General features: G+C 39.8%; 2 protein-coding genes across 2 annotated transcripts; one reads left to right on the forward strand and one right to left on the reverse strand.

Moving 5' to 3' along the window:
- Nucleotides 1-20: 20 nt before the first annotated feature.
- On the forward strand, nucleotides 21-6,398 carry LOC110981051 (uncharacterized). Its single transcript, XM_022238223.2, has 6 exons — nucleotides 21-148; nucleotides 1,155-1,349; nucleotides 1,715-2,454; nucleotides 3,241-3,372; nucleotides 4,190-4,347; nucleotides 4,604-6,398. The coding sequence occupies exons 1-6, from the start codon at nucleotides 70-72 to the stop codon at nucleotides 5,373-5,375; spliced, it is 2,076 nt and encodes a 691-aa protein (XP_022093915.2). The 5' UTR covers nucleotides 21-69; the 3' UTR covers nucleotides 5,376-6,398.
- LOC110981053 (death-associated protein 1-like) lies at nucleotides 5,533-14,692 on the reverse strand. Its single transcript, XM_022238228.2, has 3 exons — nucleotides 14,400-14,692; nucleotides 10,456-10,558; nucleotides 5,533-9,045 (listed from the first exon to the last, which is right to left on the reverse strand). Exons 1-3 carry the CDS (start codon nucleotides 14,446-14,448, stop codon nucleotides 8,880-8,882), a joined length of 318 nt encoding a protein of 105 aa, XP_022093920.1. The 5' UTR covers nucleotides 14,449-14,692; the 3' UTR covers nucleotides 5,533-8,879.
- Between the last annotated feature and the right edge of the window lie 2,006 nt (nucleotides 14,693-16,698).

Consider the following 16,698-nt stretch of genomic DNA (forward strand, 5'->3'; position numbering starts at 1 on the left):
CGTGGTTTGGCAGCTTTTTGCAGCGCGCCCTCAATTACGAACACATTCATAACATTGGTGGTATGGGATATGGAGCGTTTGTCGTGTCAGAACTTCGAAGTTGTTAACATCCCCGAAGGATTGACCTCAAATTCATCTTCAAGACATGGTAGGATTAATTTTCAGAGTAGTCAAAGATGGGCCTTGGTTTTATGCGTAGAATGTAGCGTGATATCATTTTTAGACAAGCAGTTTTTTATCTTATTTCGAGTTGACTCCATACCCGGGCAGTGACGGGTTAGATATCATACACTCAGTCATGTTAGTGTAGGCCTACACCCAGAACTGTGGGGTTCGACATCCGCCCCGCTCCGACAAACCCCACAGAAAATAAGCGTTTTTTGCCATAGCCTCTACGTGACGTTTAACAGGGCACGAACTGGGCTTTTATTCTGGTTGTGTACCCATAGAAATGCTGCTCCATAAGTAGGCCTACATAATATCTTCGTAATTTTTACCATAAAACAGGCCAAAGCCATGCTGTTTTCAAAAAGGTGCAAATAATGTCCCGACTATTGTCCGAGATTTTCAGTTTCTGAAACTCAATCCCGTCCACCTAAACAAACCAGAAATAAACCTCAAACAAAAAGGACTCCTGTCCATTCAAGTGGATACAATTTTAGGGAAGATCAAGAATGGGTGTGAGCTGCAATATCATCCAAAATAATGCAAGGTTTTTGACTTCTAGTTACGTGTATAAATGGGATTGATGGCTTGCATCGGGGGGAAGAGCAAATATAAGAGCAGAGTGGCCTATGGGCAACATGGCACATGGGTAAAGGGGTAAGTGGGTGAAGTGGCGTGTGGGCAAAGTCAAGAATAAGTGCCGGATTTTGTTACATTTACTGTAGCGGGTTTGTGATTTCTGTTGTGTAGGCTTTGTTGCACAGTTGCATTTACCAGGCTGCCCACAGGTTACAGTTATTTTTAAGTTTGTAAATGTGATCATGGTTGTTTTAAGAATAAGATTGATGCTTTTCTTAAAAGCCCCAGAATCAAGCTCATACGGTGTAGTCCTTTTTAAACCAGCCCAGCTCCTCCTGTTGTTGCATTATCAAGTGCCTACACTCACCTGTTGTGTATTTCTTGTTTTTTTCTCCTGTCAAATGCCCCAGACAATCCAATTTGGACTGCAGTAAAACAACGAGCTGCTCTCTGCCCCCATGAGGTGTACAATGAGAAATGCTGGTTTGAGCAACAAGAGGCTTTTCCAGAGAATGTTGTTCAACCACAGCTTGATCAATCCCTCTTACTTCAATATCAAGAGATGATATGGCACAATCATCCTTATGAAACTGTTCCCCAGTTTGGTTGGTGATATTATCAAGAGATTAAATGAGCATTTTTTTGGTCATCTTCCATTAGCAGCATCCTTGATTGTACTTGTACTAATAAAAAGTAGTCACAATTTTGAAAGCCAGTTTTGTTCTAATGTGTATGTACCACCTTGTTCTTCACCATAAATCAATGGTCTTTATGTTTAAAGACTTCATCAAAAGAATAATTGGTTTTTTTTAAATAAGAGGTCTGTATCAGATAGAAGTATTCAACTTTTACTTGACATGTCATCCACACACTTTGTGTTTCAACATACCTTACTTAAACCTAATATAAATCAGATTTGAAATTGCAAGTTATATTGCCGCTATCAAAGGAACAATTTTTTTTTCATCAGGCATGACTGTTGCTGAAATGAGCCACCTTTGTAACAGTGCTGAGCTGCTGTCACCACATATGATTTGGATGATGGAACAACTCAACCGTAGCCAGAGGGATGCAGTCTGTCTCTACCTCCAAGGTTCCCCAGCTGCCTCACTCATACCCCATCTCCAGCGGAGAGGGTTGCCACTTCAATCAATCAAGCGGCTTGTAGTTATTGCCAGTGTGGTCAAAGACTCCAATAATGCTGTCTGTCTTTCTGATGAGTCTGGTAGCCATTGGGTGTTGGTAGTAGTTGACCTCACTGCAAAGGAAATCTTCTACTGTGATTCGCTGGCTTGGGATATCCCTCCAAATCTTCTTCAGAGGTTGCAGGAGTATTGCAATTATTTTAACTGTGAGCTGACAGCAGCCTCGGTGGTTTTATGCCATGAAGTAGCACTCTTAGGAAATAATCAACATGTTTGTTCTGATGACTGTATAAGCTATTGTCTTCAGCCTCAAAACAGTAATGCATCAGGTATCATCACTCTGATCAATGCTGCTGTGAGTGCTTGCAATTGGGAGATGTTCTTCCTCTTGATCAGCGGAGCACAAACTGCATGTTATTTAAACCAACCAATAGACTATGAAGTGTATCTGAGGAAAGTGCTTATCTGCTGGTTCATGTCTGGCACCGTAGATATGCAGAACATACAGTTGAAGACAAAAACAGGATCTGGTTATCAGTCTCCATCAGATAGGATTTCACAGCAGGTTAGATTAGAAAATGCACAGAACTCTGATTTTTGTTTATGTTTTATAAGATGCACTAACTGTCCACACTGCCTTTCAGTAAGAGCCAAGCAAGTAATTCACAAATTTCCTCACTTCTATTAAAAAGCAAGTTGATAAGAGGCTTTGTGACTGATAGTGTATTGATTGAGATTACTAGTAGGTCTATTTGGTTCAATGAAAGCTATACTAGATACCAGGCCTTATGTCTGGTCCAGGCAATATGACCAGCTTCAGACCAACCACTGGAGTGCTTTACAAAGTCCACTGACCAACCACTGGAGTGCTTTACAAAGTCCACTGACCAACCACTGGAGTGCTTTGCAAAGTCCACTGACCAGTCAGCTAACTATCAAACCAAAGTTTTCAGAGTTGGTCATTTTTTGGTTAGGCAGCTGATCATTAACTGACAAGCTGGCTACTGTCAGACTGTTTCCTAACCTACTGTCGAGTTGATTGGGAGACTGATTGCCTAAGTGTTTGATTGCTCTTTAGCTGAGCTTGCTGGCTCACTGATGCTGTGGCAATTGTGGCTGGTTAGCTGGTTGATTGGTTGACTAGTTGGTTGGCTGAAGTGACCTGCTTGTAAGTAAAATAACTGCCTGTTTTATGGATGGCTATCTTGTATCCTTCAAACACAGCTCGCTTGTTGCTAGTGGATGAACTGCTGTGCACACCATTGTAATGGTTGCCATCTACCTACATGTAACCTATGATGTAACGAAGTGGGAATGTTAACTTGAAAGATTTCTCTCAAATTCTAAACAGCCCAGCACAGACTCCGGGATCAGCAGGGGTAAGGATGAGGCTGGAGGACACGCTGATGAAGAATCACCCCATCATAGTACTAATGGAATAGATGTAGAGAAATGTATGGCAAGTTCAAAAACTCCTGCAAAGGTAACTTCATTTTGTTATCAGGATGACAAGTATGGCCAATTGTCACATGAAACAATTGTCTGTACCTTTCCACTTGCAGTCAAATGTCACATCCCAAAATAGTACATGTATACCGTGTCTGTATACACATAGCACTTTAAGTCAAAGTAATCACAGTGATTTGCTCAGCACTTGACAAGATACTAACATGCTGCTCATAGCTTACCAATGGAAATGCGTCAACCAACTTTGTTTTTCGTGGTCTCATGCTGAATACTTCATCGAACTATTCAAATATTATTCCGACCAACCACTCGGCACAGCAGGTTACTGTTTGCATGAACATAATCATCTATGCATGCAGATGGAGAGTGCCAGTTTACCCTGGTAGCTAGGAACAGTCGTGTGTTTTCTAAATTTGTGGGATCCATGCTGGTTGGCAAATCACAGCCCTCTGTTGATTGAAGAGGTTTACATGTATTCAAAGCATGCATATCATGTGTATACCAGTGTGATACCACCATACATGGAATATCTTCTAAGGCTGTCCCCCATCCCATCAGCTGTGTCCATCATCTTCTTGGTTGAAATGAGACAGTGTCATTTCTGTCATGACTTTCAATTTCCTACTGAATGGATGGCAGAAAAAAAGATGTGTAAGCCTTGAAAATGAGTTCAAGGAGATTATGGAGCCCAGTGGTAAATTTCATTGTGTACTGGTCTTTTCTCAAGCAGCATGAGTGCCTCACGTAGGCTTCAATTCAAAGATCGCAGTGATTACCTTGACTAAAGATTAGTTCACACACTACAGCCACTTTGATAATACTATTTTTTTCAGGCAAAGACCCAGAAGGTTAAGCTGGAGTGCAATATTTGCAACAAGATGTTAGGTTCAAGAGCAGCTCTTTTCAAACACAAGAGATGTAAGCATCCGGGGCATGAGTACAGACAAGCCCCTGAGAAGAGTCACCTACACTGCATAGACTGTGGTCTCAGGTTTGTTCAGGCTACACTTTGTTTCACAAACATCTGTAGGTCAAATAAACTTCTGAACTTTCCTTCAGTGGAATTTCGAGCACATTCTACATGCAATGTAAGTGACCAACTTGTCGGTATGTGAACTTGTACTATTTCGACATGCATATTGTTGGGCTTTAATGAAGCACAAGGTAGTTGGGCCATATTGTTTCTGGTCCTTTTGTGGAATTTTGTTGAAAAATGTAGTGTCCCTCTTTGAAATTCCTTTTTTCAGGTGTTTTTATGCAACTAAACTCATTGAACATTATCAGAGCCAGCACGGAAGGCAATTTTCCATTGAGAAAAAAAAGTTTGCCACTGAAGCAGAATTTCAGTCTTGGAAGAAATGGGTTGAGAAGAAGTCCATGGCCTTGTTTGTTCAGCAGAGTGGGAAACGCTTTACACCCACAACATTGGTCAGAAACTTCCGCTGTAATAGGTCAGGATTTTACATCTCCAAAGGCCGGGGTGTGCGGAGTTTGAAGTCACAAGGCTCTGCAAGAATAAATGCCACCTGCCCGGCATTTATCAAATCCACTATGGACCGTACCTTGCAAAGTGTGGAAGCAGAATTCTGTTTGGATCACACCCACGAATGTGAGGTTAAACACTTGCATTTGTCGTCGGATACCCGGAAGATGATTGCTGAGAAACTTGTGCGTGGAGTCAGCATTGATGCCATTATTGACGAGATTCGCCTGAGCTGCACCTCCACAGACAGGGAGCATCACATTACAAGAAGAGATGTTATGAATGTCAAATTGACTCTAAATGTTGAAGTTGACTCAAAACTAGAGTCTGCATATTTCACAAAAATCAATTTGGCTAGAAAGGAAGCATTGAAATCAGTTGAGGAAGTTACAAGTCTGATTAAAACATCGTCATCACTGGACATCCTGAGAAACATCCTGAGACACTTGCATTGTGCAGCAGGAGCTAGCAGGGGTGTGGAGGCCATGAATAACGATCATGATTATCAAGGCTGTTCCTGGAATCAGAGCTGTTAAAAAGCTTCAAAGGGTACTTTATCAGAGCCATTCTACTAGTGTGCTTTTGAGAAAATGAGGTTTGGATGCTGCTTCGACCATGAAGAAGTTAAAACTTTAAGGAAAATATTCAAATGGAAAACTGACACCAGAAATAAGATGGCAATTGAAGGTCAACTCCACAGTCCACACATTTTTCAGTGGATTTTTTATTCAGGTCAACTGACCAGTAACAAGGATGACTGGAATAAAGAAAGCTGAAAAGAAGTACAAACAACCTGGTAAAGGAAATTTAAGCAAAATAAACTTTGTACTCCCAAATAAGAAGAAATGTTTTTCATTTATTGGGGAAGTGGTTCTTCATTAGCAGAATTTGTAATTTGCCATCGAATAAAGTAGAAAAATGTTTCAAAGAAAATAAATGTATTTGGAACTTGGAACTATCGCGTTGCTGAAAAAAAAAAAGAATGTAAACATGCAAAGAAAAGATGGTGCCTTTTAATTATTAAACCACTTTGCCTTTGTGGCATTCTGTGCAAAACATCAATGAATTAGACACTTGTTGGATGAAGCCTATCTCTAGAAAATGTCAACCGTCTCCACAATTTATAGAAAAATTGTTGCAAAACTATGGAAATCCACATGCACTGTAATAGTTCAAATCTAATAGACTTTGAAGACATGCTTGTGTTTAAAAGTCAAGGTTCACTGGTTTTCAGCAAACAGCGAATCTTTCTCACTTTATAAGGGTTGTAGCTTTACAAGTGATAAGGCTTAGTTATTTTGAGTATTCTGCCTGCAAGTCAACCATCATGACCACAAGTCCATTACAAGCTATGCAGCTGCAAGGCAAGCGGTTCAACTGCTCTGACATCATAAGTTGTTCAACCTGTTATTGTGACTTGCATAAAAAAAATTGTGATATACTTAACTACAACATTACTTCAAGGGGGTTCAGGTTTGATATGGACTCTACAATAGATATGAGAATATGACAAACTTGCTTATAAAATAAACATCAAAAAATGTATGAATAATCTTGAATGAGTTTCAATAATTACACCTTTTTAAATTGTGACTGTGACATTACCTTTATCGCAACCCCCCTCTAGAATGGCAGTTTAATATACAAAGAGCACTTTCCAGCTACAGGAAATCACAATTTTTTAAGGAAAAATAAGCAGCAAATATAAAGCATCAAAAAACTTGGAAAGCAAAGATGAAAGAATATCAGTTGAAGAAGAGTAAAAAGACGTGTATAAGTGCCACGGAACGGCAAAAGTACAAGAAATCGGATCAACAGACAGAAGAGAAAAAGTAGAGAATTCAGACATAGTCCTGATAATTACTGGTATATTACCATCCTTGATATTTGTACCAAGCCTCATACTGGTAATTGCATTCACTTCTCAAAAATATTCCAATAAGATTTAATTTGAAAACTGGCTTTTGCCCTTTACTGACTTCATGTAAAGCATGTCCAGTGCTCTCCAAGATCGGTTAGGTGAAACTTGACCCATGACCTCCTGTAAACATAGTACCACACTGGACCAATGAACTTGCTAAAGTCAGTTGACTGATTCCAGTCCTTTGCATACCTGGGTATCACAACTCATGACTGAACATTCAGAGTTTATTACAACATCATTGAAGATTAAACCCAGCACTTACTACCCCAACAGAAATCATACCGGTTACACCTGACGTACATGTAGATGAAAGGTCAATACTACATACATGTATCGTAATAAAATTTCTAGAGTTGAACAGGATTAAACGTCAATTTAATGTGCTGCATAACAGGAGTTGTGAACTAATGAAATCTTTGATTCTTTTAGTATGGTTTACAAGTATTACACTTGCCTAATAATTTTTTTTTTCATGATTTGGCAATAAGTATTTTCAATTTGAATCCTGAAAAATTAAACCAAATGTAACAAGTGGTTCTAATCTCTAAATTAACCCGAACCGGACTCCAACTTTTTAAAAGCAATACAACTAAAGTACGATAAAATATATCTTTCTTCAGTCACACTAAGAAGTTTCACTTGAAATATAATTTTCTATGTTATATGAGTTTTATAAATGAAGATTTTCAATCTGTTTAGCTACATACATAGACATTTGAATGAATCTCTTTGACATCTTGGTTGACTTAAACATGATAACTGACATCAATTGATTTTAACAACAGATTCCTGCCAGCAAAGATGTCAATGTGGCGACATCAACTAACACCATTAACTTACATGTAACATTTCAAAAACTAACCTCAGTATTTCTCCACATGTTACATCAAAATGAAACTGACTTTGCTCATCCTTTCCAGCATCAAAAACCAAAAGCAGTTACTTTGGAAGTTGTTGTTAAATGCATGCATGGGGAGAAGGGAAGGAGTGCAAATACATGTAAACCACATTTTTTGTAAAACAAATCACAAAAACATTATAATATCTTGGAATGGGAAGTGCTATGCCTTGTGTCCCTTACCCCTTCATATGTACTTTATTTAGCTAGAACTGAAGAATTTCCCTTTCAAGGATCCCATTTACCATTCTGACCAATGAGCAACAACAACGTGCAAGTTTTACTGTATGTGTGGTTCTCTGGGTGTTTGCCAAAAATGGCTGTGTTTTATTCTGAAAATTGCTTATAAATTTTAAAAACAAAATAAACCACCTAGAGCTGTTGATTAATGCTATATGTACATGTAGGTCTGCCCTACATTCTGCGACCATTCAAATTTACTTGTGAGTCAGTGGCATACATAGACATAAAAAAGAACAGAGACACAAGTTAAAATGGAATAGCCTTGTGCTGGATTTGTTCATCATTATATCTGCCTTTTGAAAGTAGAATTTTCTGGCTCTTTCTCTTGTGTGAAGGGAGAGGTCCCTGATGCTACTTATTCACAGTTTTAGCAGTGCTGAGTTAAATATGACTAAACTTAATGGCCACAACCAGCCATTTTTAGATGAACTCAAGAAAAAAGGTTTGCTAAGTAAGTTCACAAGCCAGAAAAGCTTGTACATGTATGTGTACAAACTCACAAACACCTAGAAGTCCATGTTTGACTCTTAAATGCTCAGTATCTGACAAAACTTTACTTTCGTGATACTAGCCACTTGTGAGCTCAATCAATTATATCATTTGCAAAGCAGCAAATCAGTTGATGCCACTGACACCACCTGTACATTCATACTGGTCCACATACACTTTGTATCTCATAATTTTGATGCTGTGTGCTGCATGATTAGGAATCGCTTTTTATCCATGCATGCATTTACTTATCACTGATAGTTGTCTTAGAGTACATTGAAGATGGGCACTTTTTTGACATCATACCCTTGCTCTCATTCCACAGATTGTATTTATAAGCCAATTTGAAAATCTCAACAATTTACAGATGGTCACTTACAGCCCTTCCCATCCGTAGCTCCCCCCTCTTTACCTGTCCCTACCTGGTCCCTTTCTTTCCTGACCTCTTTTCAACCAAACGGATGATGCAGTAAATTGAGGCACAGTCTATTTCCTAGGCTGTTGTACACGTACAGGATGGTGTGTATTTGGGCTCTTCTGGTGGGAAGGCATGGGCTTTTCATGGAATACACGGATGGCGTCAGGTGGAAAATCCTTGTTGCCTCTAGAGGGTACTCCAGAGATCATCACTTGCACGTCTGGCTTGGGAGGGCTGGGGTTATGAAAATCCAAACACTAAGTCAAAATGCAGTTGATAAAGCAAATGTGCTGCTTAACCACTTGTGGATGGTACATGTATTATTTTCCAGTTTCCAGTTTCAAATTTTCAGTTTCAAAGAGGCAAGATATACATACATTACGTGTAGCAGCTACACATGTAACGTTTGGATTAAACAGCCACATGCCACAAATGCTTTGCAAGAGTCATTTGCACAGTACATGTATTTTACAAGATTTCTTACCAGAACCTGATATTTTCCAACCCTCCAGGGAGTGCCCACAGACATGTAGGCATGTATGTATTTGCTACCACTAAAGGCTATGCATAAAGTAAATACTTTGCATGTATACAAAACCAATGTGAAATTAGCATGTTTATGTGTACATGTAAGAGCATCTTGAGGTTTTAACTCATCAGCTGTGCCTGTGTGTACATAAATAGGCAAATCATGTTAATGGCCACATCCTCTACTGCCAAGTGGTTACAACAGCTTTCCAGACTTTCCAAGGAAATACAAAGCAAATACATGTGTGTACATTGTAGATTTTTTTCCATCCCCCAACAAAGATGTTCAGATGTAGTTCTTGTAGGCAAGATCACCCTGAATAAAAGCACCAAATGAATGCATGGCGGCTCCATCATACTCAGTGCTTTGGACTTGGTGTACAGACACACTGATAAAGTGTCTTCAATATCCCAAATGACCTTTGAACATTTCATTTTTGGCACGCTCCATTGGAATGTTATCTCAGGCTGCATCCGAATCTCTTGTCTAGAGCTACATGTAGGTCTATGTCTTCACTCCATTGGAATTGCATGGAGACGCGCAGACAATACACCTAGCCATACATGTAGCTCTGGAAGCCCATTTCGAACACGGCCTCAGTTTTCACAAATAGTTGTCAAACTGTGTATGACTGTAACAGTATGAGCCATCACAACACTGCATTACCCATAAACACTACTTAAAGCTAAAGTACATGTACATGTGTAAATGGGCAGTTCTTTTTCTTCTTATGACTTTTTCCTCTAATTGGTGAGAAATGTGCTGTTGGATGAACAGATATAAATAAATAAAATCAATAAAAACTCATACAATGCAGCATTATCTGTTCCATTGGAAGTGATGTACACGTATGTATTCACATAAATGGTATGTGTGAATGAATGTACTGTATTTTGACAGATTCCGAAAAGATTTTCATCAGAACTAGATTCGTACCTTAAGAGTACCGGTAACTCTGTGTGTACATGTACATACAAATGTACATTGTAGGTATCACCAAAAGCTGAACAAAGAATTGGACTATCGGTAGTTTCCCCATTCATTGGTAACATTCCTAGGAATGCTACATGTACATGTATGAGATTATTGGCAAGGTCCATGAGGAAGAGACGTACCTGGTTGCAGGGCCATATTCCTCTTCCTCCTCTGGTGTCATTTCTTGTGGTTTCTCATGAGGATGTCTACCACTCTGTTTGATGCGCATACCACCAGCCTTGACTAGATTGAGGAAAAAATAAATTAGATTCAAATCAACAACTACATGTACATGTACCAGTACTGCGCATCAATCGATATGCAGGAATGTGTCTCATTTGAATTTAAGGGCAGCCAACAAAACCTCAGCCTTCCATCAAATACATTCATTCATGTGTTGGGTACAATCTGTGGATGTCCCCATTCAAGGAATTTTTCTTCAGAACCATTCTACAGACTGTAAAATGTACATGTACCAGTGTACTGCATATGTATGATGCATGTGCCAAAAAGCTTCTGCTTTTTGCAAAGCTCAACCTACAACAAACTCAGCCCTGGCATCACAGTAAACGCACTATCTGGTTAAAGGGGCAAAAAAGAACATGTTGCTAGACATGAGCGCATATTGGAATGGATGCACGATGACTTGGAAGTTTACACAAAAGCCTTCAAATGCTGTTTGCTTAGTAATGTACCTTTGTTCTTTTTGACACATCCAGATGGCACATACATTGTACATGTATGTGTAATTCCATAAAACTGCTCGATGTTCTATAGCACAAATCTTGTCAGCTGCACCCAACATACATGTACTGTACGTGTACATGCTGATTTCTGCTTAGGGCTTTAAACAAGATAAAAAGGATGGTTTCTGAGGCAGCCCCCCATTCATGTATCCCACCTCATAGCCAGGTACATGTACAGAGTCACCATGGTCACAGGCTGCATACCCACAGAATGTTGTTCTTTGTGCGCTCTGACTTTGTAGACTGCGTACGGCACACGTACATGAGCTACATGTAGTGAAAAGGAACTGTTTGGACGAAGAACTTCTTCCTCAAAGATCCCAATTTGTAGAGCATTTCTTCATTCTCAAAAGCGCCAAACCTGTATGCTGCTGCATAGCATAGCCCCACTGCCCTGTTACCATCTACAGAATATACTCAAAAAACGGCAGGTAAGCCTACCAGGCAATGTTATAGCATGCCATACCGCTATTTTAGTACAGGACAATATATCGGTAGTAATGGTGAGTGCAGGGAGTGAAGTGACCGGAGTCTTGTGAGTCACGGCCAGGGGTTCAGGCCCGCTTGAGGGGACTCTAGATCACTTTCTCAGAGAGTTTCCTCTTCAAAATTAATTACGAGTTCAAATTTTTACAAATTCTTCCGGTAAAAATATGAACTTTTCATAGTGTCGAATGTTTTTACTGGGATTTTTGTGCTAGTCAGTGGACTGTTTCATTAAGCTTTGCGCTGGACGGTAGACAAGCCCAGTAAAGCCATTTTTAATACCTGCTAATCAGTGGTAATAAAGATGCTGTAACAGGACTGTGCGTTACAAACAGGTTCAGATGGTATTGACAGGACACGGATTAATCAGAAACATGCGATCAGCTCACAGGAGCCATCTTGCCAACCATGGCATGGCTTTTCCCATAATGCACTTGACTATACACAAGTATGGAGTGCACAACTAGACAATTACACTGCTACACTGCTGCACCACATGTACATGTATCTTATCCTTTGGAAAACTGGCTCTTATCAATTTCCTGATAATTTTGCCTTATGCGCTGAAAAAATGGAATACAATAGCAAAAACAAATCTACATGTAGGTTAATGCAATGTCTACAACTTGGTGTAACCAAATCAACTGAAATCAGCCAAATCACGATGATTTAGTATTTAAAAAAAGATACCCACTTCAAATGCGATTTTCTTGAAACCTAGGTCCTTCTGGCGAGAAATTTGCCTCTTCGTGGAAACAGTGACAATTTGACATGCTATTTTTATTTAGTAAAGGCCTACTATAATTCTGATGTAATGTTGCCACAAGCTACGAGGAATGTAGTTTTCTCTTGCGTTACGAGTTGTCTCCGATACGAGTTGTCCCGGGTACGAATTGTCTGGATCTGGATGTGTTTATACTCCAATAAAGCAGATAGACTGCATCATTAGACAATCACATTGTCCCGGGTACAAGATGTCCAACATTCCAACATACCATGCCAACCCACTCCCTTCAACAAATCCCCAAACAAAAACTGTGAAACTAAACAATCATTCAAGATTCATATATTTATTGTGGGGATTGTGAATTTGGGGACCCCAGGTTTTGGTCATTTTAATCTGTGCAAAACTGGTAATTTTCTCCCCCCCCAAAAGGCAACACTGTCTGAACTGCCCCGACCCTGTTTTTTTTTAAATTTCAAATTGTAAATTGTGAGACGATGTGACTTTCCTACTGATAAACCAGCCATGCCAATTTGACTCCACCATGTGTCGTGTGTTAAAACACCCCCAGTTTCCGATCATAATTTTCCTCAAAACTCATAACCTTGCCCTCTTTCAACAACATAAACCATACAGTAACTGAGCATGATGTCACATCTACCTACATGTACCAATGTGCCTAGGCATGCTGCTAGGGAATTGAAAACTTAAAAAGTTAAAATCAAAGATCATAAAGCGCTGCATAGCGGCGCAAGATGAAGAACTTTGCCGTGAAGTCATGTAAAACGTTGTAATTCCATAAATACATAGGTGCCATTTCAGCAAGCGATACACCTGCGCAATGCACATTAATGCACAAGCAGGCACAAGCACTGTGGCAGGCACGTACACCTGGTGTGTCTGCACCTGTGCATTACCGTGTACTGCGCAGGCATATCACTTGCACAAATGAGGCCCATTGTGATCACACCTTTTGGGTAGAGTTACATATCTTGCACCTTCCGCGCTAGGCCTATACTAACCCCCCTAGTGTGGCACGGACTCTCATTCCCGCTCCTGCTTTTGCCACACATCCGTATACGCAATTTCGTGTCGACGTACTGAAAATTTTCGGCTCACCCACTTATCATCACCCACTTTCTTTTGCACACAGAGATGATCCTTAGCCTCATATCTAATACAAGGACTGAGCAATAAGATACTGCATGTGCATGTACCAATGGGCTCTTCCAAAAATTTGGCAGCAGTTTAGATGTCTTGACATGGAACAGCCGTCGAGACGATGAGTGGTCAAGTGACATAATGTTCAACGACCTTATTTTAGAGATGGCGACTGTGAGAGCGAGCCCGTGAGATTGAATGGGTGAAGGCAAAAAGACTGGAAAATACCAGAACTACGTCAGTAAAATCATTCAATAAATGGCGCTAAGAAAGCGGAGAGGCTGTAAGGATCATCTCTGTGTGCAAAAGAAATTGCGCCCACGATGATAAGTGGGTGCGACGAAAATTTTCAGTACGCCGACACGAAATTGCGCGTATGGATGTGTGGCTAAGGATGGAGCAGGAGTGAGAGTCCTTGCCACACTAGTGGGGCTAGGCCTATGGGGCAGCGCAGACATCCGAAATTCTCGCAAAATGACAGGTACTGCGCCGGTGAAAACAGCGATCTTGGTGACATACGCATGCACCAGCCAGTCTGAGGATCGGGTTATACAATCTTTTCTTTGATCTGCACGTACACGTGCACTCGTTGCAGTTGTTTTCACCGGCGCGGTGTGGTTGCTACCAGTGTTTTTTGTGAAACTCCCAGATGTCCGCGCTGCCCCAGCCATAGCATAGGCCTGTAATCTTTGGTTAAAATGTAGGTCTCCATTAACATGGTCCTCTACTTCACAGTCCCCTTAACTGCAATGATTGTGAAAATCTGGGAAGTCTGTAACATTTTTTACTCATTAGTAACAATCTGAAAACCAGAATTGAGAAACGATCAGACCATGGGCATAGCCATATACATTTCTACTATACTAGCTCCATGTGATAATAAAACCTGGCCGAACTTGGAATTTTTGACTCTAGGAATCGACTCTGAACTTTCAATATTCATGTTATTTGGACAAGTTGAGCTCACCTGCGGGTGGATGCCCTGCCTTCAATTCTTTGTCATCAACGTCACCCATAATATTCACTGCTAAAACGTCTGAAAAGTTCAGATTGAGTAAACTTCACAGTCACTCCACTTTTTCAAAAATTAAAAAGACGAGAACGTAGTCTTTAGCAAAAAAAAACCACGTAAGCACGCTGCACGTCCGGGTAAATAAACACAGCTGTCTACGAAAACTGTTCCTTGACCTTCGAATTCACTCCCAACAAATTTGAGGTTCGAATGCATGAGTTATTCCATACATTTATTCACTGAAATGTTCTCAAATATCCACAAGTGTCACTCAGTAATTGTAAATAATTTACTAATTTTTTTCAGGCCGACTCTTTTGTTTCGTTTCTTTTATTTTGTTAACCCTCAGGATGTGAGCTAACGATAGTGGGAGCACCCCTCTTCTAGCTGACCGTGTGAATGACCTTTCACACGGAATGAGCTAGCTTGGGGGCGCATGCCCAAATGCAAATGAAGTTCCGTACGTGATTTTTTTCCGTATCACATCCGGTTCGTAAGTGTGACGTCACTTCATTTTAAACCTGTTTCGTACTATTTTTGTCTCCCCTATGCCCATCTTGCTTGTGATGTATATTGAATTTTTGGCATGAATAAATAATAATAATAATAATAATAATAAAGTTCCTCCAAGACCCACAATAGGTTTTACATTATCCTGTCCACGTGTTTTTCCGTCTGGTGTCAATGAGTCAATACTGAAAAACTTCATCAATTCAATGAAAAAAGCCTTAATTTTAATTTTAAAGACTCATGGGAAACACTGTACTGAAATTCATTCATATAATGAATAAATTTGTTGAAAACGACGGTGTGAGACTCTTTTCTGTGAGCACAAAATTGACTGTGAGCCAAACTAATTTAAGTTTATGCCACTTTCACCAGACACTTATGAATCAAATTTTTTAAAAAAATTGAGTTCCCAACTTGACTGAAGATTGACATTTAACAACGACTTTCTGAAAAGGAAAATGCCAGTGTTAACTGAGAACGAATAATTTAGACAAAGTTTCTTTCATTGCGTTAATTAATTTCCTTCTTTTACGGTTACTCCACTCGACGAAAATGTCAGGTCTCTGTCTCTCGCTAGCGCTCTCGTTTCATCTCTGCCCTGAAGATGGATATTCCGTCACTCATATCACAATGTCTATCACACGATTTGGGTTCAATGCGTCTGCAGATCTCACATAAACTCTCTTCGATACTTTTCTAGTGAAACCTGGGGGAAATAAACAACAAATTAATCATTCAGTTTTTAAAACCACTTTTGTCGATAAATAATATTTCAGACGGTCCAGAGCATTATAGCACAAGGCGTGCATACACCTTCTGAATGTACGATTCACATGCCGAAAGCTGCTCCTTCTTCTAAACTTTATTCCGGCAATTCTCTGCTGCCGCACCTCAACCATTATTCTTTCCAAATTTATTCATTCCGGGGGCAGCATTCAATTTTTCTTCGAAATCTGACGATTGAAATACAATAACCTCAACCAGCAGTTTTGAAATCTCCATTTAAAAATGCACGCAACAAATTCGCAACGCTTGTTATTTCTCTTGAAAATAATTATGCATACGCGGGACGCGTGTGCATAACTATTTATTTATTTATGTCATATCGAGTCTGATCGTGTAACTCTAGGCACGCTCACTAATTTTCCAAGAGTTGTGACATACGCCCTCTATTGGCCTTAGTAATCACCGGACATTTTTAGAAACAGTCAGCTCCGTCAGGCACGACGTCGACTGCACGATAAAACGGACGACGATACGAAGTAGTAGGGGAGTGCCGATCCCAGCGAAGAAATTGAAAACCGTCGTGTACGGTAACTTTTTAATTGTTTGCACTTGTCTTTTTTCTCTGAAATATCTTGTAAGTAAGAAACGTAGGCCTACCCACCTCTTTACATACACAAAAATTTATTTCAAATAAACCCTTAATTTGGTGAAAATTATCATTTTTATCCTAGTTCTGTATTTTTATCGACAACGACGAAACGCGTCGTCTGCTAGCACAAAGTAAGTACGGACAGTTTTAATGCACAGTTTTAGTAATAACATTAAAATCCCCTTGTTACTCTAAAGTGCCCCTCAAACGTGAATAAAACATTTCAACATTTTGGGCAAAAGCTTACTGATGCCAAATTTATTTCGTTGCAACAAAACTAACAATAGGTTTTCCCAGTCAATTGCGGCAAAGGAGCATCCAATTTAATTTTCGTTGCGTTCCAATTCACCATTTTCCACTCAAGTTTTT

Source organism: Acanthaster planci, linkage group LG03, assembly GCF_054643075.1.
Source record: "Acanthaster planci isolate LZ-2023a linkage group LG03, COTS_SCS, whole genome shotgun sequence".
Lineage (NCBI taxonomy): Eukaryota > Metazoa > Echinodermata > Asteroidea > Valvatida > Acanthasteridae > Acanthaster > Acanthaster planci.